At 39.7% G+C, this 18749-nt stretch overlaps 1 protein-coding gene across 1 annotated transcript in view; it reads right to left on the bottom strand.

The window, feature by feature from the left end:
• cntln (centlein, centrosomal protein) overlaps nucleotides 1–18385 on the bottom strand; it is an 83493-nt gene extending 65108 nt beyond the window's left edge. The window contains exons 1-9 of the mRNA XM_069167201.1: nucleotides 17892–18385; nucleotides 17303–17391; nucleotides 13928–14016; nucleotides 12164–12248; nucleotides 9412–9546; nucleotides 8215–8394; nucleotides 6320–6453; nucleotides 5079–5241; nucleotides 4258–4479 (exon numbers count right to left, since the gene is read on the bottom strand). Coding sequence (XP_069023302.1) covers nucleotides 4258–4479; nucleotides 5079–5241; nucleotides 6320–6453; nucleotides 8215–8394; nucleotides 9412–9546; nucleotides 12164–12248; nucleotides 13928–14016; nucleotides 17303–17383 — 1089 coding nt within the window. The 5' untranslated portion in view covers nucleotides 17384–17391; nucleotides 17892–18385. The remainder of the gene's footprint in view (nucleotides 1–4257; nucleotides 4480–5078; nucleotides 5242–6319; nucleotides 6454–8214; nucleotides 8395–9411; nucleotides 9547–12163; nucleotides 12249–13927; nucleotides 14017–17302; nucleotides 17392–17891) is intronic.
• Between the last annotated feature and the right edge of the window lie 364 nt (nucleotides 18386–18749).

Below are 18749 nucleotides of genomic sequence, written 5' to 3'. Positions count from 1 at the left end.
GCCTAACCAGAGCCAAAGGTGACCTGGCAAAATGGTGGGTGTATTTATGCACAAGTGTGTGTGTGTAACTAGCACTTTAATTGTGAATCTAAAAGCATTTAGATTGGCCAACATAAATAACAAGCCAGAAGCAGATGTTAAAAAAAAAACACTTCTCAGCAAGCTGAGGGAGATACAACATGTGGGGTTCTTTCAATTTATTAAAAACTCGAATTACCGCCTCGTGGTTGTAGGCTTCCACTAACCAGTCAAGTTGAAGTTTATATCCATGTCTGTCCAGACTCATATAATATAAGTAGTAAAGACTTAGAAGGAATTTGGCCAATAAAGCCGATTCTGACAGAATACATCTACTTGACAGTAGACAATGTTTCAAATATGGATGTGGCTGCAAAGAAGCTACAGATTCACACATCTTCAACCCTACAGTACAGAAGATTTATATCATCTTCATAGTTTCAAGGTCAACATCTGACATTAGGGTCACTACTTCAGTATCTGATCAAATGTGAAATATAATAATAATAATAATAATAATAATAATAATAATAATAAGTCAACCTAATTAATATATGGTCACAGTTTCTTTTTCTGCTCCTGAGTTTAGTGCTGAATAATGGCCAGAAAAGTGTTTTTGTAAAAGATTTTAATGTCAGTGAAGTTGACCTTTGACCCTTAGCATATACAACATAAATACTACATCAGATTATCCTACATTTGTGTGACATTTTTTTTAATTAGCATATGAATGAATTCAAATGTGTTTTATGACATTGTGACCCACAAATTCTAATCTTAAAACCATATGATGGACATTTTGCAAACCATATGCTAAAGCTGCATTAAAATGTCAGTTTAGCACTATTTTCAACAAGCACGGGTGTTCCAAATGCAGCTCTATTAAGTGTCCCAGTGAGACAAACTAAAGCAAACAAAAGCCAAATGGAATTCAGTCATTTATAATTTAACCATTTATATAAACTTGTGCTTTTGCTGCAATGACATGTCAAAATATATTTTGTAAAATAGATTTCAGTAAACATTTTAAAAGACACAGGTGCTTCTCTCCACTATATTTAGAGAAAACTTTCCTGGAGTGAATGTGCATGCTTAATTTTCCCTTTCCAATCCTGATGAGAGAATAACCAGTGTTTTGAATGGCTGCCCACACAATTAACAACTTACCACACATTTAGTGAGGTGATGATTCCAGAAAGCCTGAGGTCTGCTATGGATTCTAATGTTGGTCTTTAATCACCGTTCAGCTCTGTAGCTCTCTACTCGCCATACACGAGGCTACTGTAAATACAATGATGCAGTTGGGGAGATAGATGTAAATAATTAAATGTTCACTCCAGCTAGTTTTTTGTCCAATAATAAGGGATCTTTCCTGCCTCTACATTGTGATGTGACCACCCAACCTGGCAACCCAAACCTCTCTAACCTGGCCGTTTGTTCAGACTGCACCTCATTGTTCATGGGGGTCATCCAGGTGCCTAATGATCAGCCAGGCCTTACAGCTAGAAGATCAGGGCATTAGGCCATTTCAGGCCAGACGTTATGGAGATACTTCACTGTCTGTTTTCAGAGTGCAAACAGACACAAATACACATACAATGCAACTCATAAAAATATAAAACAAGCGCTTCAATTTGTTGACTGAAGAAATTTGAGGATCAACTGATTATTTCAGTCATTGAAGAAGAAAAAAACACCATAGACTCTCAGGTTTCAGCTTCCCTTGTCTGTTTTATGTCATTGTAAATTGACTTTATTCCAGTTTCGGATTGCTGGCTGCCAATATAAGCCATTTAAATATGTAACTTTTTCCTCAATATAATTTTACATCTCCTCTATTAAATGGCATTTCACTTTGTGACATCACAAACTTACAGAGGTCCAAACGGTTTGTTTACAGGCACAGTGGCCGAATACAGGCTTTGTGTATTTCTCTGTGGACGAAGCATTTTGACACTCTCAGTAACAATACAGAAACTAAACATGCCGTATAATTAAAAACAATTGATAGAAATATGAATTTATACATTATAATATGTGCAATCTAATGAAGGTTGATGGGTACTGAAGGTGATATTATCTAACTAGAAACATAGCATGATTGATATCAAAGCAGAACTGTTTGGTTACACCAACCATTGGTCATATTTATGCCTTCATAAAGTCTTGTTAAGCTTCCCGTAAAGAGTTAACTTGGCAGAAGACAGGAGAGAACAGACAGTCAATCTTGGTGCACAGCATGGAGGTATAACACACAATGGGTGTTATTCCTCTCACCCACCCTCCTCCTTTATACCCACCTCCACCAAACCACTGCGGGAGGGGTGTTCAAAGCCATCGCTCTGGTCCATATTCAAATAAGCACTGCGTCTCCCTCCTGTGCTCCTGTTGCGATCAGCACTTTGATCACCTCCAATGGTAACTTCCACCAAAACATTTAAAATTAAAATCAAATCTACCTTAACAACCTGAGCATTTGAATTTAACAGGTGTTCGGGAGGAAGTTGTTACAGAATTTACGATTATGTGCTCGGATGCACACACCTTTAGTCAAACACGCACCCACGCAGACACAGATGTACACGCATACGCACAACCTGTCAGTGAAATTACAGAGTGGGAAACAGAAAGCCCTCCTGACTGAATGCTATACCTTGGGATACCTGATCTGTTCACTTTGATGTCAGTAGGAAAGTTAAAGAAACAAATCAGCCAGACAGAAGCTACATGTGTTCAGTAAACAAAAGTTATTATTTATTCTTAGCTTTGGTTATATTCATTATATTCTTGTAATTATTTCTCAGCCATGGAAATGTGTGATCCGCTTTTTCACTTTGACCTGGGTGGCAAACAGACAAGGGGTGGCGTGCAACCTTTACACACACACACACACACACACACACACACACACACACACACACACACGCACGCACGCACGCACGCACACGCACACACACACACACACACACACACACACACACACACACCACTAACTGCATCTCCTCTAAATGTAGTATTAATTACTGGGGGAACACTGCAGTACTGTATTTAATTACAGACTAAATGATCCATTTATACTTTACCGCCGGTTAAATTAACAGGGTTAAGTGGGACAGGGTGATTGTAACTCAATTAACATTTGAGCTGATATCTTGTAACTTCCACAGTCTGGGGGCAGCACTTTCAGAAAATATCAAACAATCAAATTAAAGAATTAAAGCCTTTGGGGGCACAGATTTTACTCAACTACTGCAGGGATATTATCTTCCTCTGCATCAGCTACAGAGTGGCATTACTTGAAACAGAAGGCAGTTCATACTAAAGTGAAAGTCATACTGCAGAGCAGCCTGACAGACTCCTTAAAAGGCCAAGTGCAGTGACACGCAATATTATTGGAATAAGGATGAGGCTCAAGAGTACAAGATACAGATACCTGTTACTTTTCTTGACACTGTGTGGTCTAACACATATCACCATATCATTAGGAGTTATTAAAGGCCTCTATCGCCTTTGGGTGATGGTTCAAAGGTACTGAGTGAAAGCCAAACTCCCGCTGACTGACAGATGTTGAACTGTAACTCTAACATCATCTTCAAGAACATAACTGGGCTCCAATTAAATCACCTCTCTCTACCCCTTATCTGTCTTTGCTTTCCGACCCAAGTGTGTTAAAAGGACTTCCAGTTACTTGGGTGGGAGGAGAGAAAGAAGATAGATGGAGCGAGTGAGAGAGTGCACGTGTGCCTATAGGACAGGGAGTGAGAGAAGATCAGATAGCTGACATAAAAGACACTGGCGCTAAGAGAGATGGATAGATCAAGGGTGAGCCGGAGCAATATCAAAAGAATGATTTTGAGTTGAAGACCACCACCACAGGCCATGCTGGGGCATGTCAGTTATTACTGTGCCTGCTAATCAACCCACACATAGCTACCTCTGTACCTTAGGACAATTAAACACGAGCCCGTGACAAATGATTGACAGAAATATCATTATATAATGTGTTATAATGTAAGGAAAAACATAAATACGCTATTCAGGGAACCATAAAAAAAAAAATTAAAAAAAACATTTTGCTGTCCGTACCTACACACACGCATAGCAAAGTTAAACAACTTCTGAGGCAGAGCAGGCATCAGTGAAAAACACTTCTTAGCATGGAGTTTTTATGCACTTTGTAAACTCTAAAAAGAGAGAGCCTTTGTGGGGGAGATGGTAAATAATGAGAAGGGTGCTTACCTTAAAGTTGGTTTGTCTGTTTGGTGAGGAGTAATGGGCTGTCTGATGAGCCTGTTGTTGCTGAAGTTGTGTTTGTTCCTGCTGTTGCTGTAGCTGGGCCTGGAGTTCTACGATGCGCTGGTCTTTCTGAGCCAGCTGGCTGCCGAGCTCCTGGTGACTCTCACGGAGCTTGGCCTCACTGGACATGAGAGCCTGGTAGCACTGACTCAACTCCTTGTATAGCTGTCAACAAACATAAATCAGAAAGAAAGGTTAGAAAAGCAGGCAAAGGACAGGAAGGGAGGTGAACATGAAAGAGAAGGGTGCAAGCAAGCCAGAGACTGGATATCAAACTGAAGAGAATGACACAAAAAATTATTAGGTGACACGCAGACGGCGATACGAAATGTTTTTAGTTTTTTTTCTCCATTAATGGCAAAAACAAACTTAAGGATAATCTACTTATGGAAAACCAGGAAAAAGGAAGGATGGAAAAACAACAAAAATAACACACTACGCACTGTGGCCAGAAAGGTTCCTTAAAAGCCATATTTTATGAATTATACTTGCAACATGTCTCTCTCGCTACACCCCTCCCTGTGTAGCGCTGTGTATGGCACAGTGGTATCGTCATCAGACAGAGGTGTGGTATGTTGAGAACCCATTCGCAGTAACAGGATACTTTGAGAAAAGTACTCTTCTGGTAATAGTAAAATAATTGTAGGGTACGGCTAGCTTGGAAATAAATCACCACAGCGGGTGAGGCCTGAGCGGAGTGCAACAACATGGTTATGGGAGTGATGAGTTTGAGGTTTGGCATGCGGGTGTGCATGTGTGAGTACCCGCTGATAGGAGGTGGTGTCAGAAGTATGTGCCTCTTCTTGGTTCCTCAGGACTTTCTGTGTGTCGAGGTTGAGTCCTTCCAGTTGCTTGATCAGGTGGCTCTGCTGCTCTGCGTGCTCGGTGCTCTGTCTGTACAGAGCCTGCCCTTCTAAAAAATCACAGCTACACACACACACACGGAACATGTCATACAAACTCATACTGTACATAACAATACAGGACACCATATAGATAGATACTGTGAATGTATAGTACTGCAGTTGTTTTTTTTTTGTTTTTTTTTTTAAATCATGCTGAAATGACACACCCAGATTCTTTTATTTAATTCACAGGGGGGGGGGTATAAAGACCCTGTGATGATGTTTAAGAAGGACAGGAAATAATTTGGGTTTTACTCTAAAATAACATTAAAAGTTTAAAATCTGTTCAAAAAGTCAAAAGTTTGATATGTACGTAATTCCAATTATACAAATTTATATATGGTTATCATTACCCTAGAGGAAAATTTTATTTTACAGTCAGTACATAATCCACAAATAAACATTCTTAAATAATCATGACAATAACAATTACAAACTTGTACAGAAAATAAAATCAGATTATTAAACTATTGCAATGAATCAAGGACAGTGATACATTTGTAACATTCCTTCTTTTACCAACAATAGATTAATTTATCAACGACACAACATTCATCAGCATCAAAGGTCATTTCTGAAATTTGTTTTGCGTCCTCCCATAGAATTATCACAAAGCAGTCCTCTAATTTATAAGGACATCTTTATTCACCCAGCTAAAACCTTAAGAACAGTCTACAGCTCTGGTGTGACTGACATGTCAGAGCGCCTCTGGCATTAAAATAGAAAAGTAGTTAAAAAAGGTTGAGATTACCACTAAGGCTCCTACAGTTCTCACAGTTTTTATCATATCGACTACAGCTTAGCCAAAGCCTGCCCTGTTTCCCTTTTCTCCTTCTTTTAAAGCACATCCGCTATGCAGGGCTTATCAAGTGGCTTTAGGTGAGCCAGACTGGAAGAAATCTGTGTCACCCCCAAGCCTCACAGCAAAGAGAGCAATATACTAACTCCTGTATGCAGTAACCCATGTAAAGTGAGGTATTCACACATGTGCACAGGACAGAATCATACTTGCTTTAACTATTTCAATTACCAATACATATCAGCTATGAGGACGTGGTTTTGACAGTAAGAAAGACACTGCTTCAGTGGCTACGGCTCACCGAAGTCGATCCAGTCGCTCCTCTTTCGATGCTACCTCTCTCTCTTTGGTAGAGAGCTGGGCTGCAAGACTGCTGCTGTGGCTCTGCAAGGTAGACAGCTCCTGCCACGCGTTGTGCAGTTCCTCCTCCAGATCCTGGTGTGAAACAGAAATAAGAACGTTAAAGAACTTTTAGAAAAACAAAGACACAATCTGAAATGTGAGATACTTTCCCCAAATAGATTTCTTAAGAAATTTGTATTCTTAGCATTTTTCATTTGTCACCCAGTCTTCAATCCACAGCAGATCAGTGTGGTTTACTTTACATACTCTCCAATGGAAGCAGAAATAGTTCATTCGGATATATATGTTGGACATAGTACATTCCCTTGCTCTTACTGGCTGTCTACACCTCACACGTTTACTGGTAAATTTATCAAACAGTGTCATAACACAAAAAAACTTAGTATCTAAACAACTAACTGCAAAAAAAAAAATGTGACAGCAGGGCACAATTAGCTAGCAGATATGCCTGATTCTTAGCATGGAAACTAAGTCCGAGTTTTACGTTATCTCTGGCATAGGATGGCTTGCATTTTAGACTTAGAATAGTCTGTTGCAAGATAGTTTGACAAAATTAAAGGCCGACTTATTCAAAGAGCAAACTGGCTGTAACACTGTAGAAAAATCTAAAATACCTTTGTGAGACTGCAGCTGCTGCTGTTGTGTGCTTTTTGCTATGTGGTAGGTGTAGACAAGGTGTTAGTGACAGCTTTTTCTTAATGAGAAGAAACCAGTAGAGCAGAGTAGATTACATGGCATCAAACACTTGCAGGTCACAACACCTTGGATTAGCCATGTGTTAAGTTAATTAGTCATGAAAAATTAGAAAGGACATGAAAAAAATGCTACAACCACAGAGTACAGAACACAGCAGCAATCATATTCATTTAGTATATTTATACATCATGGGGTGACTGATTCCTTACATTTGTATTAACTTCAGGGTATTGAGTTTCTTGATATATTTTTTTCCACTCCTGTTCAGTTTAAAATATAACTATGTGTATCTTATCTATGCCTGCAACACTGCATTAAATGATAAATTCCTGGACAAATCTTTGCTATGTCAAACAAATTGGCATCATGTAACCCCCGCGCATCCCGTATTCTCCATCTCCATCTTTCAAATCAATGTATGATACAAAAAAATGCAGAACAGGTGGAGTGTCTTAGGCTGTGATGGATGTGCATATACTAGTCGCTGGGCTCCATCCCGTCCAAGTGTAATTACTCGGCAGCCTTAACTTATTCAAGACTTTCTGTCTGACTTCATTTGACTAGGGGAGCAATATGTTTCATAACGATTAGTCTTTAAGGAAGGGGCTGGAATGTGAAGTTTTTCTGCAGTTCTCACATCCTGAGACTCCAGCTTTGGCAGGAAGCTGATTTCTGTAAGGGAATGGCAACCAGCAGCATGTTGAAATGTGAAAATCTTTGACTGTCATTTGATTAGTTGATGTCTATGTCACAGTTTAATCATTGTATTTCTCGTACCCACAGAGGTGAGAAGCATTGATTCAGATTGATGACAGGAGCAATCCTGCTTGCTTGTGGAAGAATGAATGACAGAAAACCCACAGGAGCCACAAACTCTTGAACCTACACAACTTCACCAAAGTTCCTTTAAGTTGTGGTCAGCTCAATTCATTTTTCACCCCAACCCAGGAAGATCTGTCTCCCCTACGTTAAACCTGAATTTTCCCTTTCTTTGAATGCAGTCCCTGCATATTCAATTCTGTGCTTTGCTACAGAGATCTTTTTATATTCACAAGCTGACAAGGAAAGGGTGTGAGGGATCAGAGAGTTCAAGGTGTGTGTGTGTGTGTCTGAACAGACTTGTCCCCTTGTTCATACCTTTAATCTGGCCTGGGCAGCATCCCTCTGGTCTTGTTGGCTGTTGGCCTGCCTCTGTTTCTCCTCCAGGTCAGCTCGCAGGGCGGCGCAGCGGGAAGTTAATCCCTCTTTCTCCTCCTCTAGAGCCTGCACCACCTGCCGCTCCTCCTCCTCTTTCCTCCTACACTCTGTCTTCATTTCCTGGATAAGAGAGATGTGTGTGTGTGTGTGTGTGTGTGTGTGTGTGTGTGTGTGTGTGTGTGTGTGTGTGTGTGTGTGTGTGTGTGTGTGTGTGTGTGTGTGTGTGTGTGTGTGTAAGAAAGAGAGTGGGGGGTCAACCGGGCCAAATAAACAACGGTGACGAAAGAAGAGAAAAAGAAAAAGGAGCGATTCAAACTGAGAAAATGAAAAAGAAAGCTGAAGAGAAAAGAGAAGCAACCCATGGGGTTGAGGCTAAAATGAATATGTAAACAGTGGACCGGCTTTTCTGCGGGAGCCCCTGCATGGGTCGCTGATTGGCCAAGGTCACCTGTGCTGTATGACTGGGCCCACGCGGCCAGATGTTGGTTGGTGCGGCCCGAGCCGTGCTGCAAGAGCTGGGCTCATGTAGGTACAGGGGCCAGTCAGTCAGCTTTAATGACAGGCTCCTAATGAGAATGGTTTTTGCTACAAGCCCCATTAGACTCAACCTAGGGCTCCTTTGATGCTGTCCCCCACGATTTCTCGCCTTGAGACCCCACCAAGACCGTGTAAGGACTATTCCTTTATCAATTAATCATAGCCGTGTCCCATCTAAGCATAATTAGGGAGAAGCCACACTATCACATGCACACTTTTCACTTTCCCCCTCTGAAGGAAGCATTAAGTATTTATCTGCAAGTTAACAACCTGCTTTCCTTTGGCTCCCTCTTTCTATCTCTCACACACACACACACACACACACACACACAGACTTCCCAGCTGTTAAGTATTCTCTGTTGTCAGTAGCAAGAAAGAAAGCTAAAAGCAAGAAAAGGGGAGACGGAGCAAGGGTGAAAACGAGAGAAGAAGACGCATAGACACACAGACTGTGTTCAAGGGGGCTGAAAAATCCTCTCTCTTCTAAATGATTCAATTGCTGAGGTTTTAGCCACGGGGCTCTTGTTGTGTTCGGTGACACAGAAAAGACACTTTTTGAGTCTGAGGTCCAGACTGCCACATATTATTTTTTCCACCAACCTTAAATTCCTGACTCTTATTGACCAGTTGCTCACGCAGAGCTGTCAGCTCCTTCTTCATTAAAGCACTCTCCTCTTCCTCCGTCATCCTCCTCTGTACCAAGTTGTTAATCTCCTGCTGCTGGACTGTCACTTTCTGTGACAGACAGAGAGATATGTGGGGGGTGGGGGGGACAGGTTACATTATGCATTTAAGCCATGAAAAACTTCAATCAAAACTAGTCTGGATAACCCCCTGACTAAGGTCTGAACAACATAAAATCAACCATTTTAAACCTGATTGCCCCCAAACTGTAAATAGAAAAAATAAAAATAAAAAATAAAATAAAAAAATAAAAAATATTTTTACTATGGTGTTTTACCCTGTTGTAACAGAAATTAATTTTATATTCAATTGTTCTGCTAAATGTTTTCTTGATTAAGCAATCAATCATTGGGTCTATAAAGCACCAGAAAATGCCAATCACAGTTTCCTGGAGGTGACAGTAATGGCATTAAGTGTTTTGTTTTATCCAATTATCAGGCCAAAACCCCAAAGTATTCAGTTTACAGGGAAGATGGGTAAAGCAGCAAATCTTCACATTTCAGAAACAAAAACAATCAAACATTTGGAATTGTATTTTTTAAATTTGACTTCCTTAACAATCCATTATCAAAGCCATAGCCAATTAATTTTCTGTCAACTGATCGAATAATGGACTCATGGTTGGCTGTAAAGAGAAAGCCGCTACACACGTACAACTATGAAGATCTAACTGATCCTCATTTTAAAGTATTTTCAAAAATAAATAGTGACTTACAAAACATAATAAGGCCCCTTGATAACCAATTTAATGATTCTCAAGATTCACCAAACTAGAGCCCAGCAAGAATGGTACAATGATTTAATGACCACCCACTTTTGATGTTGGTATATGTTCACTTCATGTTTTTTGGCAGTCTTTGTGGCCTTAGTGGGAGGAGGCTGGCTTCTTAACACTGCATCAGCTGGGGTTTGGCATTGGCTGGTAATCCACAGCCTTCTGTGGGTACACCCTCCTCTCAAATAACACTGAGCTCTGGGATGCAATTAATTGCCATGTTGAGGGAAATCACTCAGATATATCCAGATAGTGGATTTAGCGTTCCTTGCTACTTCTAGCTTGCCATGCTAAGAACAGAAGGGCTTTAATAGAGATTTATACTGGGGAGCAGAAAATAAATTCAAACGTTGATAATAAGATAGGCAAGAACAATTTGAACCCCAGTAGCGCGCAATTGATAGAAGAGAGGGGGGAAAAAAGAGTGGTTCTGCCACGTTAAGAGGTCTAGGACAGAAAGACTAGCATTTGAAAACTCCCTGTGCAGTTGAAAATGAAAAGCTAATTATGTTACAAAAGTAGAGAGAAAGAGGTGGAAGGAAAATAGCAGAGAAGACCAGGATGGGAAAAAAAAAGACATCATCAAAGAGGGAGAGCAGATACATTAAGATAAATGTGAGATCTTATGTGGACTCAGCGGACCATCATCACTGGACATAGATGCTATTGATTGGTTTATACTTTATATAAAGGTGTATAGATTAAGAGTAATTTATGAATTATCTATAGCTCTTCAAGCAGAAAATAGCAGGAATAGTTTTATTTCACATAAGCCACATTATGACTTTCGCACTCTTGGGCCCTTAACTAAATGTTGGTGAGTTTAAATGTATTGTAGTAGCACAGAGGATTTGTTTTCAAGTTTGACACAGTGGAAGAAACAGTAAAGTTGGCATAAACTAATGAAGAATTTGTGGCTAATTAATGCCATCTGCCTGCCATTAATTTAGGCTACTGTTAACAGCTTTATTATTGCAGATGAATTAAGATTTTAGTTTATCCAAGTCTTATTAAAAGCAGACTTCATGGAGATGTAACTGAAAGAGGGCCACAACCATCGAGAGGGCTATGATACAGGACTTTGGAGTCCCTGTGCACTTCTGAGTGAATCCTGTGGGGAAACGGTGAACAGTGTGTTGGCTGCTTGCGCTGTAAAGTGTAAAATCTTGCATTCAAATAAAGTTGACCATAATTAGATATATTGTGGTCCTATAAGCTACTATTACGGCTGCTGAGGAGAGGAATGTCAAAAAACACTGGCAAGATGATGACTCCATTACAGCCACTCTCATTAAGAATGAACACAATTCTGGATGAGGGACGCTAATGAAGGAGACTGACAGATGCTCCAGTGAAGGGATGATGATTTGAAGTAAATTACATTAGTGATGTCATTATCATTAGCCATCACACCATCAATAAATATTACTCAAGGGGTGAAGCAAAAAGAAAAGTGTTAGAGAGAGACATAAAGAGCTGAAGGAATACAGTTAAAAAATACACAGATTCTGCTTAATGAATATTCTTATGATACTTTTTTTTTTTTTATTTCCTTTGGCATTTAAATAAAATTGGAAGAACAGAATACTGTTTGTAATAACAAAAAGAAAAGCCAAAAAAGGACCATGAAAAATATAATACCCCAACAAAAAATGTATTAGTTTAAGTGTAATGTCAAAAAAAATAAAAGGTATACTCAAGAAATGTCTGTAGTTAGTTCACTAGTTTATTCTGGAGATGTAGTTTAGAGCATCTGGTAAGGAGAAATGGTCCAGTGGACCTGATCATTGGCCAGATTTGCAGTATATTGCTCTGTTTTTCTTACTTACCGTAATACATGCAAATTGAGGCATTACAAACAATTTCCAGAATTGGTCAAGTAAATATTTGTACCTGTTCCAGCTCTTGTATCTTGTAGTCTTTGGACTGGAGGATCTCCAACACTTTTCTGTCCTTAATCTCTGCTTTGTGCTTCTCACTAGAAGGAAGAGTAAATAAAAAATGCATCCCCACTCCTCAATTTTTGTTTAAATCAAATTGTTTTATAACTTTGAATCATAGATATAGGTAGACACAAAGAAAAAGATAAGCTGAAATATCAGGAATTTGTATATAAAATATTTTGGTAAGCTTGTTTTGTCCGATATCATATGGCTTCTGTAATTCATCTTCACTTTTAATATAGAGCTAGTCCTTTGTAATTGTCTTGTGAAATGTTGATTTACAACTATCAGCTTCAAAGTGTTTTTTAACCTGCTGCTCTTAGTAAAAAATAAGATTCCTTTGTATCCATTTACATTTCAGCAATCTTATATTTACTCTTTTCATACATATTGATGCTAAACTTTAAGAGAATGATAAGAAATGTTTTGTTCAATCATTCACTACTAAAGCAGAACTAGTGCAACAACTCTGAACCTTCTCTCAAGCCCACTAGCACCTCTTTTATCATAATGAACTTTTAGGGAGACAACAACAAGGCTGCAATTGGGGACCTGTTTGTTTCAACTGCTTTAGACCACCGGGGACCATCCATTCCCTCCACTCATCACTTCTACACCTCCCATCTTTGAGGCCTTTTCTATCGTCTCTTTTCCTCTTCTGATCAGCCCTCTCCCCTGGTAACCACTGAAATAAGTATCTGGTATCCCTGGAGGGGCTGGAACGCAGGCAGGCCTTGCCGCATCTCCTCGCATATTGGGATGTGTTCACCATGTCCTGAGCAACCAACCAATCACTCTACAAGATCCACACAGGGATGAATGGCGGTTCCCAGTGGGCACCAGTGCTTGACTGGAGTCGACACAATTACCATGTCAATATCCTCCTGCGCATCAGGTGATACAATACACATACTGTACACTCTCTGGGTGCATGTTCCCTCACCAGTCTCAGCGGACCAACATACTTTGATGGGTTTCCTAAGGGGCTATAAGGAACTGAAGAGGGTGTGGAGTAGAAGTGAGAGGCGCAGATACTGAGGAGCTGTGTGCATGCTGCTGTGTTTTACCTCTATTAAGGGTCTACTAACAACTGACAGGCCTTGAAAAGTATGTGATATGCACCAGTGATGGAGAAAATATGACTCTAATCTATCCCCTAAAGTACTGAATAAAGCTTTACATACATTTAATGAAACTTGGAACAAATAGAATACACAAACAGTGTTCAAACTTTAGTGATAAATCAAAGACAATCTAAAGTCAAATACATTTGTTCCTAATAAGGAAGAATATATTTAATTTATCAAAACATGCATCATCAGGAAGAAGCCTGAACCTCTGTCTTTTCCAAAAGTTCCCATGCCACTGTTTTTCATGTAGCTCAGCCATCCCACAAAAGAGGTCATATTCAAGCTCACAATTTATCCGATAAAGACAAGTATTTGGCAGGACTGTTTCAACTGTCCAGCATGTGAGAAGCAGAGGAAGAGCGTTTTCATTAAAAGGGTTTCCATTGTTTGAACTGCTAGACCGGGGATAAGAGGGCTTAAATCAGCATCTGCACCAGATACCGTCGTAACCCCAGAAGAACGGCCAAGGTGCTTTAAAACACCCCTCGAATGACTTTCACACATATTTTTCTTCACTGGTGAGATAAAGGAATGTTCAGCTGCTGAGCTTCTCAGGTAGCAATGTGAAAGATGAATCTACTCACCGCTCAACCACCAGACTGACAGCCTGGGTCAAGTCTGGATTTGCCACTTGCAGGCGTTTCCACAGGGACCACACAAACTCCTTGTCTGCCTGTGAAAATAAAGGATGCAGCAAGTCAACAGCTGTTATTCTCAACCGCAATGAATCCTGTTTGATGAATTAGATTTTGATGAATCCCGAAAAGGAAAAGCAGCAACACATCACAGCTCTTCTCACTAGAAAAACTAAAAATGAAATAGGATGCTGAGTGACATTAGCATACGACAGTCAATCAATAATTTAAACATCTTGTACAAAATATTTTTTTATCTGGCCTGCCCTCTCTAATCATGAGCCTCTCTTAGTAATCTCCATCGCTGAGATGTGACCTTCGACTCAAGGGGAGCAAGCATTGACACTTGTCATTATGCACTATTTATGACTGGGGAGAGCTGGGATCCAAATCAAAACACAGCAGTCGAGCTTGCATTTTCTTTATTAATCAATTGCTCGGCGGATATGTTTTCCACTACAGCTCCAAAGTAACTAGCCCCAAAGAAACTCAAAACTGATGACAGAGAGAGTCATCTTCAAGTAGGAAAACCCAGCCATTCCCTGACACATTTCCAATTCAAATTGTCTCACTGCTTTTTCAAACATTTTTAAGCTACATTACATTTAATGAGGGACATCTAAAAACTACATTTTCTGACATTAAAAGACAGAATTATACCAAATCGACTTAATATAAAATTATCTGATAAATTATGTTCACATCATCATAAGATAAAAGTCATCCCTCCCACTGGAATCTACTGGTCTCCAATTAGTACATGAATTTTAACCCCCTTTTCAAAAGTGTCTAATCAATTATTTACTAAAATGGCAGAAGCAGACCTTGATAAGATCATGAGCTGAACATATAAAGTGGGAAGGACTAGACTAGATCTCTATATGCATCTGTGTGTTGGTGTTGGTGTGTGTGTATGTGTGTATACAGAGAGGGAGCAGTGTGAAGGGGGATAGAGATCTCACCAAATCAACCCTGGAACGCAGCTAACGATTAAATGAAGCAGCATGGTTTACTTGAAATACGCGGTCTCCATGTGCCTGGCCTTTGGCTGCCATTAGCCATTCCATAGACAAATGTTCAGTCAGGACCCTCATCAAGAGCTCTCCTCTGCCGTATGTGTACTTAAAGATGCATTGAATGTGTGTTTGATGATCGCTGAATTATTCATTTTGAATCCAGACACAGAAACACCATGGGCTAAACATACCAGAGAGAGCCACTGGAATTCAGCACATATTAGTAAAATTAGCATGGTCTAGCAGGAACATTTGCTGGCTGACAGATGAGACTCTTTGTAGTTAATGGCTGTCCTGAAGTACATCATGCCAAAGACTTAAGACATCAGTAGTATTCAAATGCCACTATTTAAATTGTACATTCTACAACTTAAGGTCCTTATTAGACATACAGAATCACTGATGTTCTACTCTAGACGAGACCACCAAGGACGGTCTCCAAGTCAGTTCAATGTAATGCAACAGGAACTGTCAGTCTGAAGTGAGTGAACAAAGTATATTGGTAAACTAGCCGCACCATAATCTACTGCATTACAACTGAAAAAAACATCTAAGAAATGGTGTGACTGTTTAAAGTATCTCTCATTTGCATGTTAATTGTCAGCAGGACAAAGGCCTTCTCAGTGGTATTAATTAAGAGCAGTGCTATAAATATTAAATGGTACACAGAGTTTATGCTTTGAAAATATCTTCAGCAAAATTCATAGATATTAAATTTGCAATATGAACATTTTCAGGTCACAAAGTGACAAATTTGCAAGCAATTATACAAATGAATGTACTTACCACAACAGTGGGAACAACTTGGCAAACATTTACCTAAATCTTGATCTTTTTTTAATTTACAACCAGTGGTAAATGCAAATTTTATAAAGTAAAAAATGAATGACGGCTTAACCTTTGTGTCAATTTGTGACTTTTTTAATTATGTCAATAGCATTTTAGCTGCTACTTATACATACTACTCGTAGTGAATAAGTAGCATTACTTTCCTTTTTTTTATTAATTGAATTACATACAGTTGGTGCATTCATGGGTTTGCGCCTCCATAGATATTTGTAAAGATGTCTGGTCACTCACACAACTCATGGAATGAAACGGAAAACATTTTCTCAGAGTAAAAGTTCATTTCAAAAGTCAGGCAAAAGTTCATACAGAAGATAAAAGAGAGTAACAGGCTCACGTGCGGTTACAGCAGTACTACAAATGTTCCAGCCCGATGTTTTTGGTGTTATCTATAAAAACTGAAATGCAACACCTCATCTGCTGAGCCCCACAACTGTCTACCTACTTGTATAGCAAGGTAGTGTGGCTATGCAAAGTGAGAAATGCTGGGATCATTTCACTCATGTTATTAGACACCACCTGGTGGTGAGTATGCAAGGACTGCCTCAATCCCTGACTCACAAAGTGAAGATGAAAGCTTCTCAGATCCGCTCAATAGCATGTTGTGCCTGTGTTTGTATTTATTTAAAGAAAGAGAAAACGTGGGGGTGCTGCACATTATTTAATGTCTTTGCTGAGTATTCAATAGGATGCGGTCGGGGCATTAACATACTTTTGGAACTAACTAAATATGCTTTACACAAATTACTAAAATATGTTCATCTTTACCTACCTGGAATAGATATGCTTTTCAATTTCAATTGTCATCTGTGAGTGAGTCATAGATTTTAAAACTATAATCCTGAGTTTAGGCCTTTTGAGTAAAAAAGAGAAACAGCTGACTAATGTGCTCTCTAGCATGCATTGTTACCTTCAAAGAAATCCTTATTATATACTTAATGGTGTTACATAACAAAGCCGTGTAAACTTCGTATCTCAGGTGAGGTCTTTGAGTAAAAGTGAAAACAATAGTAATAAAGATGTAAACTGGTTTGGAATTCATTAAAGTGAGAAAGTCTAACAGAAACTACAAATGCTGAAAAGTGTACTGCAGAGCTAGAGGTGCTGGCAATTGTAAGTATTAACATGCCCATGACATAAATGATCACTGATATTTTTAAACACGGTCAAGACTAATGTCTTTTGCTCATTGCTCTTTATGTGTGCATGCGCTCAAAGTCTTAGAGAGTCGTAGAGAGCAGAACAATTCTTAACATGACTAAACACTTTATGATTAAACTTGCTGTCATCAATACATTCAGTAAATATCATTGTTTTAGAACATTTGATTGAATGGTGTCAGGTTATGCTGAAGCAGTCCTCAAACCACTTTTGTTTCTTATAAAGCAATACAATCTGCAAATAGCTGATAATGCAATCCAGTAGTATGTGCACATGCCTCTGAATACACAATCATACATACCTGGCATTGCAATAACTCATCTGATAAACTCTCCACCTGCTCCTCCAGAACCAGGACACGAGCGCCGTTTTTGGAGCTCATTTTTGGGACTTGCAAGAAATCAAAATGAAAATTCAGATAAGTTTGGATGAAAAACATGCCTGACACTTGTGGCAGTAGTTAAAATGATTCTACAGATGGAGCACATGACCTGATAGTATTTTGTCAGTGATACCACATTTAACTGGAAAGGAGCTTGACCTTTTGAAAGCAATACCAGCACGGTATGTTTGTATTTGATGTTGGCAGTGGTGGAAAGTAACAAAGTGCGTTCACTCAAGTACTGGGCTCAGGTATATTTCTGAGACGGGTGATCACCTGACGACCCCCTCCCTCAGATGTATCCGCCGTCCCTCTATTTAAAACTGGATATAAAGTTCAAACAAGCTCCACCTGTAGCAGCTACAGCAGTAAACACACTACTTACACACTAACACCTCAGTGTTGATCATCTAACGGTGTCATATATAACAGTGAATCACTCACAGGGACCAAACCAGGACTTTTACTTTAACAACGTAACTACATTTAGCTGGTGACACTTACGTACTTTTACTTAAGTGGGATTTCTCACGCCAGACCTGTGACGGAGGACACCGCCTTGTTGTTTTGGTACTTTTACTCGAGTGCAGGATGTGAGTACTTTTTTTTTTTTCCACCGCTGGACGTCAGCCGAATTAACGTTACGTGTCTCTTGCCACAGATTACGTTTACAGGAGGAGACAAGCGAGCTCGCTGGACAGCGTCTCCAGTAAATCAGCGCACAGCCGGTCACGTACCTGTTTAGATAAACTGCTAACCAGGCAGATATCAACACAGCAGCAACGGCGCTGTGTTACGCTAACACAAGACGCTGCTAATGTGGCTAACGAGGCTAGCATCAGCTACTAAACATGTCTATTTTTCCGTTTCTCGTCAGGTGTCGACAGTTTTCCGCGTGAATTTCGGTCCCTCGAACAGCGTCACGGCATTCTTCAAACGGAAAGTGTGTTTATTTCACCATCTACTAAAATGTTTTCGTCACATCTTCATCTAAAACACGTTCTCGGTGAGCGACACTGTTCTCGGTAACCACGGCGACGAGTTCTTCCTTTCAAACAAGCCCGCCATTTCCCGTTTCCTCATTTACGTCATCGCCGTCACGCCATTTCGCGACGGTTGTTATTGACGTACGGCAGAAGGACGCGGAGTGTCGGGCCGGTTTTCAAAGATGGGCGTGGGTAAAACAAGACACCTCTTGGTGATTTAAATGGTATTAAGCCAAATGGAATATGGAATAAGATTATGTGTGCATGACTGCTCCTGTGACTAAATAATGAAATTTAAAAAAAAAAAAAAAAAAAAAAAAAAAAATTTAAATCACTGTATTTCATTAAAGACCAGAAGACTGCTGTTACTGTACCCAAAC

The sequence above is a fragment of the Embiotoca jacksoni genome, unplaced genomic scaffold (assembly GCF_022577435.1).
Source record: "Embiotoca jacksoni isolate LCO1_2020_lvr unplaced genomic scaffold, fEmbJac1.0.p SCAF_4, whole genome shotgun sequence".
Taxonomy (NCBI): domain Eukaryota; kingdom Metazoa; phylum Chordata; class Actinopteri; family Embiotocidae; genus Embiotoca; species Embiotoca jacksoni.
The sequence above is the reverse complement of the archived record's forward strand: the minus strand, read 5'-3'. Positions and strand labels throughout refer to the sequence as shown.